This window comes from Anas acuta, chromosome 15 (assembly GCF_963932015.1).
Source record: "Anas acuta chromosome 15, bAnaAcu1.1, whole genome shotgun sequence".
Classification (NCBI taxonomy): domain Eukaryota; kingdom Metazoa; phylum Chordata; class Aves; order Anseriformes; family Anatidae; genus Anas; species Anas acuta.
The window spans coordinates 3851131-3871636 of NC_088993.1; the positions used below are offsets into that span (position 1 = coordinate 3851131).

Here is a 20506-nt window from a genome sequence, read left to right on the forward strand (position 1 = left end):
CTTCAGCTGCATTATCCTAGAAAAAAAAAAAAGTCTTTACCATCTCGACTTGAAATTCAAGGTGTGTCATCACTGAAATGTTTTAGCTTCCTTGCTTATTCTTCTTATTACAGTATAATTTTTTTTTCCACTTCACCTTTTGACAACTCAGTGCTTCATGGACTTTCAACCGCCTCAGCACCAGGCAGGATCAGCTGCATCAGGCAGCAGATACATAAGGGACTACGTCAGTCAGGTTTTGGGTATCTCCAAAGATGTAGACTCCATATGTAGTGTGGAAATGCTGTCCCAGTATTTGATAGATCCCTTTTACAGTAAAAAAAATGGTTTTCTTATGTGGAAATGGGATGTCCAGTACGTTGTTTTTTGCCTTTTGTAACCTGCCTGGGCATCACTGAGAGGCATCTGACTCCATCTCTACTGTCTCCCATCAGGTATTTATGCACATTGGAAAGATCCCTCAAGTTGTCTTTCAAGGCTAAGCAGTCTCAGCTCTCTCAGGCTCTCACTGTATGTCAGATACTGCAGTCTTCACTCTTCTGTCTGGTCCTTTGCTGGACCCTCTCCAAACGTCCCTCCCTCTTGTACTGCAGAGCTCAGAGCTGGGCCCAGTCCATCAGGTGAGGCCTCACCAATGCTGAGCAGAGCGGAAGGATTCCTCTTCTGACCTGCTCACTGCATTCTTCCTAGCACAGGTCAGGATACTTTGCTGCAAGGGCAAGTTGCTTGCTTGTGTTCAGCTTGTACTCCTGGACTCCTGTGTCCTTTTCCTTAAAGCTGCTTTCCAGCCAGTTATTCTCCAGCCTGAACTTGTGCATGGGGCTCCCCAGGTGGAGGACTTGGAATTAATCAGTGTACTGCTTTCATTATCTTCATTACCAAGCTTCAGCACATTACTTGCATTTTTAGTGGTAGTATTAGTTGTTGTATTGCTTTTGTTGAGTAGTGGATAAAACCTGATTTATTTATTTTTTCCAGCTCTTTGAACTGTATTCTGTGTGTGAAAATTCTTCCTGGGTATTTGCAGTTTGCAGTTCACAGCACAAACTACTCAAACTTCTTCTTATTGTTGTATAATTTGAAAAAAATTGTTTCTGCTACATCACAAAAACATTTTTTAAATCGGGTATTTTTATAATTACTATAATTTTGTTTAAATTCTGGTTATTTTAACACATTTTTTGTTTTTGTAAGGTTGAAGTTTTTAGATACATAGAAACCAAATTTCAGGCAGAAGTATATTTCCTAAATTCCCTTGTCAGTGCGTTCTCTTATTATGTGTTCTTTCTTTGGAGTTGCATACTGTAAAACGTTACATATCTGTTGAGATATGTATTTTGTCCTTTATTAATTTACTTTGTAGATGTACTGAGCGCTTTTAGTATATTTGTTATTAAGATGTTTTATGCCTGATTGTTTTCAAGTATGAGTAGGAATCTTTATAATTATTTTTTTCAGTTTTCATAAATGTATTTGAAGAGGTGTGGGATGAGATGGTCCATGGTAGTCCTGCTTGTCAGCAGGATCACAATTCATTCGATAGAACAAAGAGGTTGAGAATCTTCCCACTTGAGAATATTTATGGAACAAAAATTGAAGCCATCTAGTTTGAACTGCTGGCTCTCCCAAACCATTACAGCTTCTCTTAGTTCATGGTGTGATCTCAGAGAAGTCATAGACCTGCTGAGACCAGAATGACAGATATTTTGGACTGTATGGTTATTCCAAAGCACAGTGCAGTCACAAATACAGTGAACTACTACACTTTGAGTTAATTTAGCTTAGGCTCAAAACTAACTGTTCTCCATGTTCTACCACTACTCTACATAAAGCCATACATACTGTTCCTTTAGCTGCAACCTCTTGGATGTGCTACATTGGTCCCCACTTTTTTGAAATTTTTTATATCGTATTCATTGGTGTTTTACAATAGATGCCGAATTTCATGTATATCGTTTTGTTGTTGTTGTTGTTCCTTTTGTTTTCTCTTATCTCAGAGATTTTGTATGTCAAGATGTTTTCATTACTGTCTACTTGGAAATCCAGACATAACTCATATGAAGTTATGAGTCTTGTCACTAGTTTAGTCATGTTACAGCTATTAAAGGTGAGCTTTTAGAAAATTTCAGAGAACTCAGTGCCTTGAATTTCAGTGACAGTCTGGTTTCTTATTCTTCGAAAGCCCCAATGCAAAAGCTTTTGTTACTTACATTTTAATTATACATGTTAATGAGTTGGAGGAAGGATGAACCCAGCAGAGACAAAGTTTCTGAGTCATAGAACAAATTTAAAAGTACTTCAAACTACGGAAAATGTTAGTGATCTTTTTTTGGAATTTACAGTGCTCTATTTCTGCGGCTGTAGGTTGGAAACAGATTGGATGTCAGACTGATTGTCAGCATTTGTGTTAGTGGTTTTATACGTGGGTGGTTTCTCAAGTAAAGAATTTCACATTTACTGCAAAAGCTAGTAAGATAACTTTCCTATAGCTAGCTAAGTATTAAAATACATAAGGTGTAATTAATATATAACAAGTATCTGAAAATATATCTTTATTTCAAAGAAAAGAGATTTCTGAAATATAGTTAGCCGTGAAAATGTTAAGAATTGAACCAACAAACTAAAAATACAGTGTTTGGTGTGTGCTATAAGGATTTGATATGAGAAGTTTTAAGTAGCTTCAAATTTTCTCTTTTCTTTCTGGTGCTTCTATCACAATAAAGACTAATTTCTCTGTGCTTGAATAAACATCTACTCAATCAATATGTGTATTTTTATACCTACATCTATAACAGATAGTGGTGTGTTATCTTAGTTGGTTATGTAATTTATTTTATTGGTCTATAGTGTAGTGAACTTTAGCATATTACTTGAAAAAGTGAGCTCTGGCTCACTTGAACATTTTAAGCACATAATTTACCACCTCACAAAAAGTAGAATTGAAATGGCTCTTTTATGTCAGAAAATTAAGACTTCTGAGCAGTTCTGTGAATGCTGGTAAGAGGAGTACAGTTCAGTGTCTTCAATACTGCAATCCATATTGTAGAGATCCCCAGGATTGCATCATTCCATTTGCATTTACTGCCCCATAGTTAGTAATCTGAAGCCTTTTCTCATAAGCAGAACAACTTGTTAAATGCCAGTGCAGTTTTGCAGATAGTTTTTTTATTGTTACTTCTATTTATTTATTTATTTTTCCATTGCCTAATTTATCTAAACAGAACAAGAAAATCAAATGCTGTTCAACTGTGTAAGTTTATACTACATTAACGAATGTGGCTATAAGTAAAAGTTGGTTTTATTAAATTGGTGCACAGATAAGGATAGTAGGAGGAAAGACTTAGCCAGAGCTGTTTATTCTGTGACACTTAGAATGCTTGATATGTTTGACTTCTCTGGAACAAATTTAAAAAGTTACTATGAGAAAGATTGGTTATACTCAGAATAGTTGGCAGAATGATAGAGCAAAATTGGGGCAAGTGGAATGTTTCAGTCTGAAGAAGTATGAAAAATATTTGTGGTTTGGTAGATGCATTAATGGCTAACAGCAGCGTTTTAGAATGAATAAACAAACAAACAAACAAAAACAACTCAAGAAACCCAGAAAGAGAGGCATTGCTCTGATTAAGGCAAGAGGTAAGTATTGTGTATCCTGTGTTTTAAATTAGATTAAAAAAAAAAAAAAAAAAAAAGTGATAGAAGAATATAATGATTTAATATTTATTTATTTATTTATAGACCTTTTAAAATACTCGAAATTTTGCATTTTCTCTGGAAAACAAGGAAATACCTTCTTGTGCATTTTTACTTGCATGGCAAATATGTATATGTATTTATACAGGAGGAGGACTGAAAAAAAAAAAGATGGAAGGCAATGTACTGTGGGAAACAGTTTCCTTCTTGCTATTAGCTGTTCTATAGCATTGTTAATTTAGATAAGCATTAAAGTGGTAAAGATCTTTTTGTCTAAAAAATATGAACCTGAGCTTTCATACTACATTTCTTTGGGTCTTGTTCTTACTTAGTTTGATGATTCTGTGAAGATAAGTTTTCTCTGGTATATCCACTTCTGCATGAGTTCAAATTGCTCATCAGTTAGTATATAATGAAACAAATGTACCACACAGTATAAAGCTAAAATTACAAAAATACAGTTGAAATTGGGAAAATAGAGACACGGGAAAACGTGAACTAATAAATCCTGCATTAAAGCATGCAGCTACTTGATTTTACTTCTTTTAAGCTTTTGTTTTGCCAAAAAGGCCTAAAATATATTGTGCTTTTGTATGACTAGAATATAAATAATTTCATGACAGCATCATTCTAAAGTTCATGCATATGTTTAAAATGATTTACTGTTCTTCTATAGGTCTCAATTTTATCCAGATGCCTTATTCAGTCACACCAAGAGCACGTTGCTGAATATTTTATTTATCATTTTGTAAGTCTTAATTGACTTGCAAGTTAGAACTGCACTATATTTAGTTGAGCTGCATTTCACAGTTGTTTGGAAGAAAAAGATAAATGTTTGAGGCATTTTTGTGTTTCAGTCTAAGAATTCCAGGGATTTTTTTTTTTCTTTCTTGAAATAGAAGAGTCAGCAAAACAGATTACTAGGCTTTTGGCACAAATCCTGCACATTACTTGCAATTCATAATTAAATCTTCCTTTATCAACTGGATTATTGATATTAGAATATCTACTGCTCTGATCTGTTAATATTAAAGAATGTTCTTCCTAACTTTTTAAAAAATCTGAAAACAACTACCAGGTCTCTAACAAATATGTGACCATAGAAGAGTTACTTATCTTGCTTTGGGAAAACTTTTTCTTATTACTCAAGGATAGAAGAAATGAAGGAATGAAAAATGGATTTATTTCAAAATATACTTTTGTTGACATTAATTAAATGAAAGTTTACTTCTTTGTGTGGCTTGATACTGGGCTGCATGCTAAATATCAGAAGGCGACAGGTCTCATTTTTATTGATATCATGAAATCAAAGCATTGAAAAAAGGTTCACATGGCAGCATGCACTGTATGTGCCACATTGTTACTCTGTAACTTATGACTTCAGAATATAGTTGCTTATGTAACACTGATAGAGTCAACAGATAGCAAGAGGAGGTTATTAAAGAACAGCTTTTTTTCTGGCAATGTTAAGAATAGGTGTTTGCGCTCTAAAGCACCACATATGGACATGTTCTCACCACGTTGGACTGTTGGCAGTAGCAACTCTATCTGAGGCACCTCAGATTCTCAGAGCCAGTAATTAATCCTGGATCCAGGGTAAGTTTAGGTTTGGAACTATGTGTACAGTAAGCAACGGGGAACAGAACAGAAATGTTCTGTAGTTACTGGAAAACATCTGTCAGTCAGGATGTATGGTTACTTACTGGTTGCATCAATAGCTATTTTATTCAAGCAAATCTCTGATATTGAAATCAAAAACTAGCTTAGTTAGATGATACCTTCCATGTGCAGAACATATTTAACTAGAAAAAAATGGGAGCATTCGATTCTGTTTTCCTGTTATTATTTTATTTCCTCCAACGCTGAAAATACTGAAATTAAGGAGTGGGTTTTTATTAAAATATTTTTAAACAAGTTTTTATCTCATTCTGCAAGCCTTTATTTTAAAATATTTCAAAAAACTGACAGTTTAATAGGTGGGAATCTTCCATGCAAAATGGATGACCTGGCAGCATGTGAGCATATGGGTACTGGGGTGCAGAAGACTTCCATTTAGATGTAAATCCAATTTTCTAATAAGTTTCTGTCCTAGAAATTTTTCTTAGAGGGAATGACATTATCCCCAGTAAACATGGCCAAGGTCATGCTTGCATAAGTCTTTGAAATTTCATGTTAAAAAAGGGATGTATTTCTTCTCCTAATTTCAGAGTTAATGAATTAATGCTTTAATTTTTGAAATTGCAAGGAGCCAGCATTTCAATGGAGGAAAAAATTATCTCTGGATGTAGTTTACAGTGTGTTAAAAGTTTTTAGTGATACAAGATGAAAGCAAGGAGTAAGATGTAATTTAATCATTTCACATTTTTTGAAAGAATTTGTAATCAGAGATAATTGCTTTAAAAAAAAATTCCTTGCAGATTAATAGATCAAAAGTTGATCTATTGACAAACAAATACATCTCTGTAGTGAATTAGAATGCCAGTGTAAGTCATTCCACCAGCAGAAGATACTATTATATTATTGCTGTTGAATGAAATTTTAGCACAGCACACACTTGTGATACAGCCATGTGACCTCTGTATGTTTCTTTCAGCGGGGCTAAAGAGGACTTGGCAGTTACTTTACCTCCCTTGAGGAATCTGCCTGAAAAAGAAATGAAAAATTTTTATAAGTCCTCTATAATGAGTCACTTAATGACAAATTTAGGTAAGTTACAAGAGATGGGTTTTACACCTTCTCCGGATCCTTGTATCTCCCCTGAGGACAACAGTAAATTGGCTTATAGAATGTTCTGTTTAACTTCATAGTGTAGTTTCTAGAAATGGTCGTTTCCAATGTCATGTAAGTATTGTGTTTTTGAGTTTAATGTTTTAATTAACAGGAACCAAATGGTACGAAATAGAAACTGAAATCTTTGTTACATTGTTTTGTGGAGACATCAATTTGCAACCCACAAACAGGGAGACAGTAGAGTGAGCTGTGTAGCAGAAAGCATTACAGTTTAGCAGGGTTGTGATCTTAAAGGTGCAGACTTAGAAAACTGTCAAAATATGCCCTTCAGTGTGTCTTGAACATCTTTTCAAAGAAAAGTATACTTACCTGTTTTCTGAATAGGGATATGAGCAGCATTTGTAGCTTGGTGAAGCAGTCAGGCAATGCATCCACTTTTAATCACGCAAACTCTGTGTACATTGTAGGAACTATGTGGGTGAGTGGTTCTTTGCACTATTTTTTTTTTTTTTTTCCAGGAAGCAGATGTTTTATTTTCCTTGGTTACACTAAAAATGTAATTTGCATTATTTTAAGTTGATGTCTCATATCTTTGTTTTCTTTCATATAATAATTACCAAAGGTTAGTAGAAAGCCCAGCTTTTAGTACCATGGTGCACATTCTCAGTATTTAATACCTTATTTTTTGAAATAAAGTATCTTTTTGTTTTTCAAAATTTACCTACACAACAAAAGCAACATAACTTGATTTGCATAAACAAGCTAACATTTGGAGTGCTGTCATTTGGAGCACTGTATTCAGAAATAAAGCTTTTTTTTTTTTTTTTTTTTTTAGTGTCTTTTCCAACTTCTTCTCTGTTGATATAAAATCAAATAATGATCCATCTAACTTGATTCTGTTTGTTTAACTGAATGCCTTTTCACATCTCTGCAAGATTTTTTAAAGTTTTTAATGCTTCCCTCTTAAGGCAACTGGTATAAAAAATCAACTCAGGTTGCAGACACTGACATATTCAACTTTTCAACTTGAATTCTTGAATATTTTGCTATTTTTTTCTTCATTTTTCTTGTACATCTAAGGAAAAAATGCTGTAGCTTGTTATGAAATATTGTGCCACATGCACATAAAAATATATCATAGTTGGCATATCTGTAATTTAGTTGTAAGTATGAAATTCCTATTACGAGTCTATAAATCATATTAACAAAATAGTATCCATTCTGTACTATATTATTTTAGTAACATGATAGCTAGATTTGAAGTGGAATTTAAAGGTCATAGTTGGCATCATATTGAGGATTACTTAATCACATTTTTCTTTTTGTCACAGAATGGAAAGGAAAATCTTCCAAGTCCTAACTACAACTGTCTATATATCCACACCACAGTAGGTGTGGAAAACATCTAATACATTTGTGCAAATTCATTTTATAAACTTACAGTGAATAAAATAGATGTAAGACTTTTAAGACTTTTGAGACTTTTTTTTTTTTTTTTCTTTTTTTTGAGGGGGGATAGTGGTGCTAAAGAAGTCAAATAATCAATTCTTTGAAATCCATAAATTCATTATATTAAATATATTTGTCATTTTTATTTTTCATGCTATATTTCACAATAGTTGGAAGTATATTAGCAACTACTAAATTTAAAATTACAACAGATAGAGAAAATAAACTACACTGTTCATCCCCCACAAAAAGATATTATTCCTTGTATTTCACTTCGTCACAGACAATGGAAAATAAGTGTGAAGGTACTTTAAATGTTGCATAACAACAAAATTAAATGAAATTAGGAGACATTTCTACTCAGAAAGAGCAGTCAGGCATTGAAATGGATTCCCCAAGGAGGTGGTGCAGTCACCATTCCTGGAGATAGTTAAGGAAAGGTTGGACTTGGTGCTTAGGAACATGGTTTAGTGGGTGACAATGGTGGTAGGGGGATGGTTGGACCAGATGATCTTGGAGGTTTTCTATGATACTATGATTCTATCTTCTTTGAGTGTACAGAGAAAGTTTAGTTGATTCATACCCAAGTATGGAAGTATATTTCCAGAGTAATGATACAGAATTTCAGAGGTTGAATATCAATGAGTATTAATAGTTGTTTGTTTTACTCTTAGCTTAACACTTTATTCCTCTGTTTTGGTTTTACTTTCACTAGAATGTTTTGCATTTTGCTTCAGAACAGCTACCTCTTTACCTTTTTTTTTTTTTTTAAAGAAAATATTGATGGCTATGTCCATTAAGGATTACTGTCTAGAAGCAGCAGTGGTAACATACCATAAGTAGCACTTTTTTTTTTTTTTTTTTTTTTCTTGAACATATTGTGGTGGTAAAACTATTAACATTTAAAATTTTAGAGGTTTAGCTAAGAACTTGTTGCAGGTGAACTCAACAGGCAGCTGAATACCACACAGCTGCTGGTTGATTTTCCCACAGTGGCATGGGGGAGAAAATCGGAAAGAAAAGTGCAAGAACTTGTGAGTTGAGATAAGAACAGTTTAAAAAGGGGGGGGGGGGGGAATGTTTTTGAGAAAAATGTTACTGATATCTTAATCTGGGATATTGCAGGTGTTTTGGGTTGAGAGAGCCAAAACTGTATTCACTGAATGTTCAGACTTCTACTAGTAGTAGTGTGTTTGGTTCATGACAAATGGAAAGTGGAACAACACTACTGATTCTTAACTTGCTCTTGTTTGTAGTCTAGCTGCTGATTTGTCTGTCTTTTGTGTTTTTGCTTTTGTGTTTCATTTGTGAGAAATGGTAGTTGACTAGTGTGTAGTTGCATCCGGTCTTGTTCTTCACTGTTCTGTATTCCGGTTGAGATGATTCAAGTATTTAAGATTTTTATCTTTTTATTGACACATAAGATTTTCATACCTCAGCAGTGTTTCTTATCAGAACTAAGGAATGCAACTTTGGTACCAATAATATTGCTTTCTAGTAAAAATGAAAGGTCAAATATTTAAATTGTATCTATTACAAACATAATGCATCTGATACAGTACAGTGTCTTAATATGGGTTGAAATTGTCTCAGGAAGGTTATTGGGTGCAAAGTGAAATGTGGTGTGGGTGGCACTAACCATCTGTAATCAGTTGAAAAACCTTTTGTGTGTGGGCCACCTGGTTTCCGCTGACCAAGTCCTGACACTAGCACTTGATGACTGGAAGAAATTCGCAGCAGGTCTTGGCTCGTTTCCTGCAACAGAGGTATCCTCATCACAGGAGGTGCCCATGAGAGCAAACTCTGCAGGGAGGGCAAAGGTTTGCATTCATCTAAGGGGGGCATTTTGAGAGCCACTCCCTGCAGGTCACAACCAATGCAAATAAAAGGTGGCATTAGAAAATGTTTACTATGTTGTGCTTAGTTATAAGGAAAAACATGTTAGAATCTGGTGTTAATAATATGACTACTTCTCATGTAGTTATTTTTTAATTACCATTACCTCTGTAATAAATTACAAGACATACACAGGATGATGCTTTTTGTTTGATTTATGCAATTGGTGGGTATACTGATGTAACTTAGAGAAAGTAGAAGCCGTTACTGGTAAACTCTTGGCTTTGCATTGCTTTGAATGACCACTTCAAACAAATGTCAGCAGTTATGCTGTCAGTCACATTCCTTCATAGTTTTTGCTAACTAACAAATTATGTTTGATGTATGTTTGATGTTCTACTTTGTTACCCTGTAGTAGAATGTGTTTTGGAGAAGATCACTTTTGTCTTCCAAATATTTATGGAAACGTGTGCTCAGTCAGCACTATTGAGAGGAAGGAACAAGGTTGCCTATGTGAGCTTCAGCTTAGCTATCTGGCCTAATAGTAATATAGTAATAGTATAATAGTAACATTTCTACTCCTCTTCAGCTCTTGGGATGTAGAAATAGAGGCTTTTCATAGTGTAAAAGTTTGGTTTTGTGGCTGAAGCTAGAAAATGCTAGCTTGGAGGTTTAAATATGGACAAAAATGTTTAATGCCTTCTCCATGTACATGAGTGGTTGGATACTGTACTGGGAAGCACTGCAAGGCATCAGGTAGTGCTTTGTATGCTTTCATATTGTTTCTGAGAATGTGTTTAGCACCATATGTCAACGCTCTTTGTAAATATGTCTTACTTGACCTCATTGATAATTTTTCTGACTCCTAGAGCTCTTGAGTAGCTGAGTTTTATGTATCATTCAGGTTTACAAAAAAAGTATATTCAAGTAAAAAGCAGTTGTCCTTAACTGCATTTTAGATCTTTCCTGTGGCTTTTGGTTCATGGTTTTATGTCATGTGGTTTTAACAAAAAAAAGTTTGAATTTAGATCATATGTTTTTGATAATGTAGTGAGAACACAAAGCGTTGTATACTTAGTTGGCAAAAGTCAAAGGCTATGAGAGAATATGTTCTTAAGTTTCTATATGGTATTAATCAAAACATGACACCTCTTTGCCTAGTGTATTTCTGATTTATGTTTAATCTGAGAGTTTTTTGTGGCACTACTTAAAAATGATAGAAACAGCAAAACCACTTCAGACTTAGTTAAAACAAGTTAAAACCAGATTTTTTCTTTCATTTTTTTGTGACTGTTCTTGTGATTCAAATGTTTTTAATATACATATATTTATTTTAGTCATAAAAATTCTATGTTGCTAGGTTTAAATTTGAAATTCTGTAGTTCATGCCTAAATTACAAAACTTCAAGGTATGACAACACCATCAGTGTCTTAATGGTACAATTTTCAACAGGACTAATATAATTCAAGAAAAAGAACGAGTAAAGATGGTTTGTGTGCAAAAAATTCCACAGAGCATTTTGCTAAAACAATACTTTCTTCAAAGTGCTTGAATGTGAAGGAGATAATAGGATGGGGGAATATTTGTGAATATCAAGTGAAAAAGAAAAATGAAAGTCTATTTCTGAGGTTTTGTTCCTTGACAACTTGACTTTTTAAAATTCTCAAACATCATGAGAACGAACAAGTTTCATGTATGTTTTTTTCTTTTTAAGGGTATGTCTGTCATGTCTAAAAGGTTCTTTGGAGTTAGAGGGAGGTTGGACAACATAAAAGAGCTCCTTTTTGTTTGTTATAGAATATCCCGAGTTGGAAGGGACCCACAAGGATCTTGAACTTTATGCAGGAAGGAAGCAAAGTATTGCAAAGCACCAGAGGGAAAAAGAAGAATTAATTCAATAATATCAGCATGGATTTCAATGAATAAAGGAAGAGAGGAAGGAATTACAAGTAGAAGAGGTGAATGATGGCCACCACAATGAGAGAGAGTTGATTAGTTTTGATGAAAACAACTTATAGCAAATATTGTAGAAGAACTTGTAGACTCTAGTTATTAGCTGAGGAAAAGGATGAGTCAGGTGTTGAATGTATCAACTGAGGTCAAGAAAGATTAAAAAAAAAAATACCAATTAAAGAGCAGGAAGAGGAGGGAACTGATTCTGTACTTGTGAACTTGTCCAGATAGAGGTTACACTAATGAAGCGATTGGAAAGGTGTTTTGGGGAGGACAGGATCCCAGACGGGTCCAGGGAAAGAACTGTTAGAAAAGAAGTGATTGCTCATTTCAAAACCAGCAGGTAGAATAAACTGGATAAAAAGACATGAAACACATTGACTCTGTGTATAATATTTGACTTTCTCACATAGTACTTGTGAAGGCCTGAAGCAGGGACACAAGAAGGCTCACAGAGACAGCTTTGTATCAGTTTCATATGCAAAGCTGCCTGAATGCCAAAACATGTAGTTCTGCAAAGATGCTATAGAACTCAAACTCTTAAGCTCCAACAAATCCCTGCTCTTCTGGCATTGCAGTGAGGTTAGGTTGTAGCATCTAACATCTTTCTGCTAGAATTGTGTTTTGGAGAGTGTATAGCTGGCTCTTTTGGGAAGCCTTGAAAGTGCTTCTGTATCAACTAAAGCTCAAAGCTTCAAGAAACTTTTAGTTATCCTGAACTGAATCCATCTCCCTTTAGATGGAGATGAGTATTTAACTAGCTTGTTCAGTCTTGACTATAAGGATTTTAAGATGTTTTGTTGAAAGTGAAATTGTAAAACCACAAGAAGAAATTAGAGGTGAAGGTCTAGATTTTGAAGAGTTAGAGAGTCAGTTGAAACTGACTTAGTTCATCTTATGGGGTAGTGTCAAAATGCTGAGGAGTGTTCTGAGGTTTGTTGGTAGATATGAGGATAAATAGACTCCCCTGGAAAGCTGTGGAGTTATTGAACATTGTGTTGGAGAGAGAACATACCTGTGAGAGTTGGGTAGACTGTAAGTAAAGGTCATGAGAAATGAAGACTTAGAGACTCAGCTGCAATTAATGGAGGATTTGTTGGTATGATACACAAGCATGTTAATATTTAGTTGTTATGCATTAAAATGAGTTCCTGCATTGTGGACTAAGTCTGGTGGATTTAAATTCAGGTAGAATATATGAGGAAAAACCTAGCCATAGACAGACTAATAAAAAAGAAGTGATTTCATTGTAGAAGGAAACTGCACTGATGTCCAGTTATTTTAATTCCTACAAAAAAAAAGATACAACCTTTGCATAATAGCATAATTAATTTGTCATTTATTCTTTCTGAGATTTGACATTCTTTTGTTTATTTATTTTTAATGTTATTAATCTCATGGAAAAAAAATAACTTAAGGCAGTGTAAACCCATCTTGCTTACTATACTTATACCTCTTGCTATACTTATAATCACATATGGTGTTTTTTCCCTCTTTCATTACTACGGCATGAAAACAAGCTCTGAATTCACTTGTTCTTGCTGCTTCTCACTTTTTTTTTTTTCTTCTGATCCCATAACAGCATCAGAGTGTGAGATGTGATTGTGCAAATGAAGAGGGAAAAATCAGGGCAGTATTGTTTTTTGATTAATGAATTTGTATGAAGTTTTAAGTTTATTTGAAATAATGTAGAGAAAATATAAATCATAGTTCTGCCAGTGATGTGTCCATTTAAAAGAAGGAAACAGAATTTTGTAGAGAAACAAATTTGGGTGAAATACCTTATGTCTGTACTTCTTATTTTCTCCCGTTCTCCTGCCTGATCTTTAACTAGGTCTACAGTGACAGCAGGCACAGGTAGGCTGTGTCTAAAGTTTTATCGAACTTTAGATAAAACTGTAGACTTCTTATTTTCTATAAGTGGTTTGTAAACTTCCCCTCCTACATACTTGAGATGTAAGCTTAAGTTTCTATGATTAATACCTTTTCACATATTACTATAAAAAAAAAATCTGAATTTAATAAAGCAGTTAATTTTCTAAGGGACATATTGTTATGTATTTTCTTCTGGAACTTTGAAAAGAATATTATATGGCAGTACTACACATGTCACTGATGTCTCCTTGCTAGCATTCAGATATTAAGAATAATAAAAATGGTAATTATAGCTGGACATGTTCATCAAATTTGTTCTGTTGTGAATCAGGCTTGAATCACTATCTTTTAAAGAGCCTCTATATATTTCTGTGTGAAAGAGTTTATTTCATGTTGTGACAGTAATGTGTGGGGAGTGAGGGCAGCCCATGATTCTGAAAATGAAACAGGTATGTGTTCATAGTAGCTGTATGCTAGATGAAGTAGAAGTTGGATTGTGAAAATAATTTGCTGACCTGATTTCTATTGGTTATGTCTGTTTCTTTCCCTGTTTTTAAGTGTGTATCACCAAGACAAGCTTAGATACAGCTCTTTTTTTCCCATCCCAAAATGTAATCGAATATCACCATAAGTTTTCCTATATCAGGATGGCTGACTCCTTGCTTTCTGCTCTGCATCATGCAGTCTCTCTGTTCCAGCCCTGATGCTTGTGCCATTAGGTGATGAGTGCTTTCTGAAAGCTTTTGCTACTTCAGCTATCAGCCATAATGTCTTTCCATTTGTCTGTCAACTGAGTCATTTGTCCAATGGTAGCATAAAAAGTGCTTGGGAACACGCAGTGGGAAGAGAAGCAGGGTGATGGTGATCCCAAAGTAATTTAAGATGCCTTGGAGCTTCATCCTGTGTCTTCCAAGCCCAATTGTGGCTTGGCACAGGCATATGTTTTTGAGACACAAATCTCCTGATAACATAAAAGGTAGGAAAAAAATAAATTATTTACAATGCAAATTGCATAGCAGAGTACAGCTCCTTTTCGTTTGAGGAACGGGTTTAAGCGGAGGCTGGTATAACCTGCGTCCCCACTAGATGGAGTTGCTGGTATAGCTGTGCGGGGATCGCCGGCAGAGAAAACCCTGCGGGGGGGGGACAGCACCCGGGGTGTCAGAAAGAGGGCTCCGGCTTGAACACTGACCCGGCTTCAGCACGAAAGTGTGTCCTGTGTCAATCCACGCAATTCAGAGGAGTTACGCTGACATAAACTTGCACAAAATTAAATCAGGATCAGGTTTTTAGGCCTGTCTCCTTTTCATCCTTTCTCCTGCCCACCTCTTTCCCCCTTACTCTAGGGAATAGCTAAGTACTGTCAGCTAGAAAAATAAGAGATGTCAAGGAACATACATCTTCTGTTTGGAAGGGTCTCCAACTCTTTAAGGGCTGAACATGATTATTTTATATTTAGTAACTTCATTTTTTTTTTTTCCTTTCATATGTGAACACTCTAGCATGACTAAAGGCTCTTGGGCTTTTTTAAAGTTGTGAAAAATGTGTGCAGATAATGCTGAATGCTAAATAAATGCATACTAAGTGGTGCTGAAAAGGTTAAGCATGCTACAGTGTCTTTGTAGACATTGGGTATGAAACACTGGAGAAGTCAGCGGGCATAGCATAGTGCTTAAGTGAAACAAAATTAGTGATTCTTATTTGCCTGAGGTAAGTGTGAGCCTCTGTAAAATCTTGATCTTTATGCAAAGACTCAGTAAAGAAGAGAAATCATAAGGAAAAACTTAAAATAGAAGTAGGGATTTTGATTACAAGATAATATCGATGGAAGTATAATAGAATCACCCATTAATTGAAAAGAGTAGATGGGAAAAAAAATAATCAACATTTCCCTAGTTTATAAAAATAATCATAACATATATAAGGAAGGAGTGTATTGTGTGGATAAGGAAGACAAGTCTATTAATGATTGTTAATAATTTGTCAAAATATACCAATGAAGCATTTTATTTTTAAGTTCATAATATGCTTCCCTTCCTGCTTTCAAGTCCTGGGGGCTATTTTTCATGTGATGCTAGGAAAGCAGCATTTAGAGGAAGCACTGCACTATTCTTAGCTTCTATACCACTTGCCTGGATTACTTCTATACCACATCAACCGTTTTATAAAGTGGAAAAAGATGCGTTGCATGGATAATGCAATATGCGGTTCAAATTGTTTTAAGTGCTCGAAGCCTGGAGATGTTCAATCTCATAATACTATATACATTCAGTATGTGTAAACTAGTTAATATTCCTGAGATGAGACTGAAATGTGAACAGTGTGTGGTCTTGCAGGTGATCTCCTTCAGATCTCTTTACTTGATAGTGAAGGTCTAGCAGACTAGGCAGTCTGCTGTGAAAACTCTAATAGATAAATTTGAGGTTTAAATTTTGTAAATGTGAAATCTGGGAATTTTGGGGAAGCAGAAGTTGGCTACCAGATCACAGCAAATTGAGTGATTTTAAATGGAATGCACTATTTACAAATGCACTGTAAACAAAAGAATGGCTTTTATTTGTACTGCAGGCATGTTAGAAATACTGTTGGTCCTTAGTGCTTTGTTTCAGAAGTTCTCTGATATCCTGTTTTTATTTGCATTTAAGATCGATCAGCACTTTGTCATTATTTTTTTAAATGGCAGTCTCATTGAGTGTAGGGAGAGGGTGAGAGGGTACCTAACTGAGCTCTGCTCTGCCATATGCTATGACGCTGACAATCCAGACAGGTTGGAAAAGTGTTGCATCTTGCAGTGGTGTAGTGTAACCACTGCAGAAGAACTTTTAATCTCTACTTTTCTAATTGAACTTCCACAAAAGCTGATCTGGATATTGTAGATTGGTAGCCTCTTTTTTTTTTTTTGGGGGGGGGGGGGGGGGGGAGGAGTGAAGGGGGAAAGGGAAAGGTTTGTGATTGTTAATTGGTAGGTAATTGATCAGTTACTGCGTGAGGGACAAAGTATTGTTCAGGTACTGAATCAAGTGTGATCCAAACAGAGAGCCATTGAGGCAAATGGAAGATGTCATGGTGTAGGGAAGTTCTTGCAATTGCACGCATGGCTTTTTTGTAGGATAAGGTAAAAATGAAGTATGAATAATTTTCTAATGAGATACTGATGGGACATATGCTATTCTGTAAAATTATGTAGCAGTGGTAGTGGTATCTGCACTGTGCATAATGCCAAAGGGTCAGATTGTGTACAGTCATTCGTGTACCTATGGCAAATTTGTGGTGGTACTTACTGTGTATATATACAGTCATAACTTCATATGTATTTGTATTGGGTTTGGTGGAGGAGTGTGTAAAGTAAAAGAAATGGCTTTAAAGAAGTGACATATGCTTTATTTATTTATATATATATATATATATATATATATATATATTTTTTTTTTTTAAATGAGGCACTTTTTAAATTTTTATCCTCTTAGACAAAATGGAAAGTTATCCTTGAAGGGGTAAAAGTTGTTAAGGATCCACTGTATCCACTACAGTAGGGCATCATATCAAGCTAAAGAATTATCTCTTTTAGATTTCTTACAGTACCTATGTTTAGCAGTTCTCTATGTAAATGCGTGTGTATAGGCAATTTGGATACTTTATAGTTAAAACATTGACTAATATGAATAGAGAAATACAAACTATTCATAATACTTGTGGCTCATATTTTTCTTGTTTTCAAACATGAAAATTAAGAATAAAAGTCCAATGAGTAATTTAATCTTAAAATTAATATTAGCTACATTCACAGTACTAAATTGCCTTGAAAGAATTGTTCAATGTGGTGCTTTTAAGAGTTTAATCTTGTTTATGGATGTCCTCTTATCTGTGAAGCAGTGCAATAGAAGAAACTGCTTGACCCATCACCATGTTCCAGAACTTCACTTTGGGAAATTGGATCAGCTTATACAGTTCCAAACCATTTGGCTGAGAAGCATGTTGCTTTTGATTTTGACATAATGTAGAATGAGTTGGTTATCTGCCTCCTTACATAACATATTTGTTTTTCATTAAACATTCTGATAAGGTATTATTAAATTACCATGTATTATTTATGGTGTTTCATATGAAAATGAGCTGAAGGGAAAACTCTATCAGTTTAGGGCATTTGCAGAATAACAGGCTTTCTGTGCTAGGAGGAAAAAAAAAAAAATGAAGAAAAGCATGACATACTCCTGTCAGAACAGGAGACTGCTTAAGGCAGAGAGTAAGAATGAAAAAAGGAGAAAGGGCATAGAGAGAGTTCATTTCTCCTTCTTGCTTTGTCTTGCTCTGTGGTGTGCTTTTTTTTTTTTTTTTGGTGATAAAGTAATTTGTGCTGTTCTATATCTGGGCTGTTCTAGTAGATCAGTTCATGATAAACTGCAAAAGCATGGATGTTTCCTAAGCCAAAAGCAAACCCTGTATTCTAAGTTTGTGCATTTCTTGTTTTGGTAGTGATTGCTAAGTGTTTTGAATACCTTATTTTTGTTGCACTGACTGCTTTTGAGAAAGAAAAAGAAAATAATTCTACTGGAAATTTTTTCATTTTGCATGAAGAGGACTTAGTGGATCTAAATCAGTCTCTGAAGCTTGTGTGGGTGCAGGTATGTGTGCGCACATGTAAAATGAAAAAGTATTTTTTTAATACAGCGCCTGAGTTACAGTGACATATTTTGTATCTGTTTCCAGTTAAGCGGGAGTTTTTCTTTATTTCTAAGGGTAGTTATCAAAATTCAACCAGTTACTGTTTCTGAAAAAGGTTTCTATTTTATGTGGGTTATTTATTGTTGTTAATGTTAACTCTTAGTATAAAATGTGCTTTGTGGGAGTTAGATATTCTATAACATAGGTAGTTTTAAAATCTTCTGCATGTGTTTTTTTTTTAAACAAACCCCTTTAAAACCTTAGGTGTTACTTTGAGGATTGACCATCTTTCCCAAAGAAATAATACTTCATTCATTTGTTAAATTCTAATTAAAAATAGTAGTATTTTCTGCTATACTTGAATTGTATCCAGGAGGGGAAAAAAAAGACTTGTAATATGGACTTCAAGGACAAGTTGTAATATAAATTATTTGATTTGCAGGTCACATCCTACTTTATTACATAAAGACTAACTAGATCTACTAATGAATAATTATTACTCCATAAAATAAAAGGGGGGGGGGGGGGGGGAGGGAAAATCCTGCAAGAGTAGAATACTAATTTGAGGTATCACTCTCAAATTAAAAAGTAAACATTAAATGCTGAAAGTTACAAATGTAATTTTCCTATGTAACCCGATCGGGCAGTCCTTTATAATAGATTGACTGGCTGTCAAATAAATTTGTAATTTTAGATGAGATGGGTTTTAGTCCAATTTAAGATACAGTCTTTATCCACGCCTGCTGCCCTCCCCTCCCCCTCAGTAAAAGACAGCGTGCCACAGCATTTTGTTTCATTCCCAGTGTTTCTGCTGCAGTGGTTGTACTGATAGTTCAGCGTCTCTGTAATGCTTTTATGTGTTTCTCTGGGAAAGTAAATGGTAAAGGACATGTGGCTATAAAATTAATTTGTATTTAAAAATAAGCTCATCTAGTGATTGTGCTGTATATTTACTGGAATCCTCTTGACTAGCCAAGATTCTTCCCCTTTCCCGTTCTGTGCTTCATACTTCCCTTCTTGGAAGGGGAAAGCCCCTTTTATGTCAGGTGTGGGTCCTAGGAGGAAAAAAAGTGTGTGTATGTGTGTGTGTAGAATCATAACAGGCATTCGGTCCCAGCTGGGCAATGACATTAATTGCCCAGATCTCATGGATGCCTGTGATGCAGCGAGCTCACTTTCTCTCCTTCCTGATCCTCTCCAGGGATTTTTAAAATGCAGTATTTGAATTTTGGTGAGTGGTAAAGACCCTGCCCTAGGACCCATTTGACAAATGAGAAGCTGTGCAGCATCAGCACCAGCCGACTGAGCCTCACTGAGTCAATCTCTCTCTCTACTAGTCAGCAGCTACTGTTGTGAGACAAGCTTCAGCTCTCTGTCATTGAGGAAGTTCCATTTGCTCATCAATAGGCTGCAGGCTGTGTCTTTTTTTTTTCCTCTCTCTTAAAAATTCAGAGTTTAGATCTACCAAGTTGCCTTAGCTGACAAATGAATGTAAGGATCTAGCGCTGGGGGGGGGGGGGGAAAGGCATTGAAGAAATACCGTTTCTTAAATAATCAGACGGAAAAAACTGTAGTGACAAGATAGGGCAAACGTGCTTGCATGCAAGCCCCCTCACTTGTTCTACGTAGACTTCAGAGCAACACCATGCAGCATCCCCTTACGGGTGCAACCTGCGTGGCACTACCGAATGTGGGCATGTGTCCCCAGCTCTCCTGTGCCTTGACTTTTATGTACTTACAGCAGGTAAGTTTGCTCAACTTTGCTTTTCCTGTAGTGCCTGCTTTATCAGCATCATTTGGGGGATTTGTAATTGTGAGGATATTTTTGTGTGTGAATCGACTGTGTAAATGTCTCCCACTGTGTGGAGTGAATGTTGTGCTTGCACCTAGGAACAGTGAGAGTGAGCAGAAAATATGTTTTAATAGAGATTCAAGCTTTGCATGTCTTTTTTTTTTTTCCCCTTTTCTTTTTGCAATGTCTTTATTGATGCTGTTTATAGATATTTGACAGAGTACTTTAACTGCATTTCTCATGGATACAGTAGCAGAGTTTCAGCCATAAAGGACTGCTCTTTTTTCACTTGCAAGCATAAATTATACTTCTAATGTAAATGTGCCCAATGGCAATTTTGTTTAAGCCTTCTTTGAAGCCAGAAATTTTAAGTCTGTGTTGAAACATGCTGCTGATTAAAATCAAGCTGATTTTAGTCATTAAAAAATTATAAAGCTATATCTGTGCAGAATTAAAATACTTCTGTCACTGAAGTATATTGGAATGGGTTTAAAAATGTTTTGAAATAAGCAAAA

At 35.2% G+C, this 20506-nt stretch overlaps 1 protein-coding gene across 45 annotated transcripts in view; it reads left to right on the forward strand.

Annotated features, from left to right (window-relative positions):
• Positions 1 to 20506, forward strand: part of RBFOX1 (RNA binding fox-1 homolog 1) — an 881332-nt gene that overhangs the window by 554951 nt on the left and 305875 nt on the right. For 6 of the 45 annotated variants that reach the window (XM_068698963.1, XM_068698954.1, XM_068698952.1 and 3 more), the window contains exon 1: positions 19720 to 19943. The exons of 38 other annotated variants lie outside the window; for them this stretch is intronic. Coding sequence is in view for 5 of the 7 variants with exons in the window: in XM_068698954.1 (XP_068555055.1) it covers positions 19800 to 19943 (144 nt within the window). In the remaining 2 variants the exon portion in view is untranslated. Of the gene's footprint in view, positions 1 to 17912; positions 18160 to 19719; positions 19944 to 20506 lie in introns of those variants that run through there. One more of the 45 variants, XM_068698989.1, reaches the window with a different exon arrangement.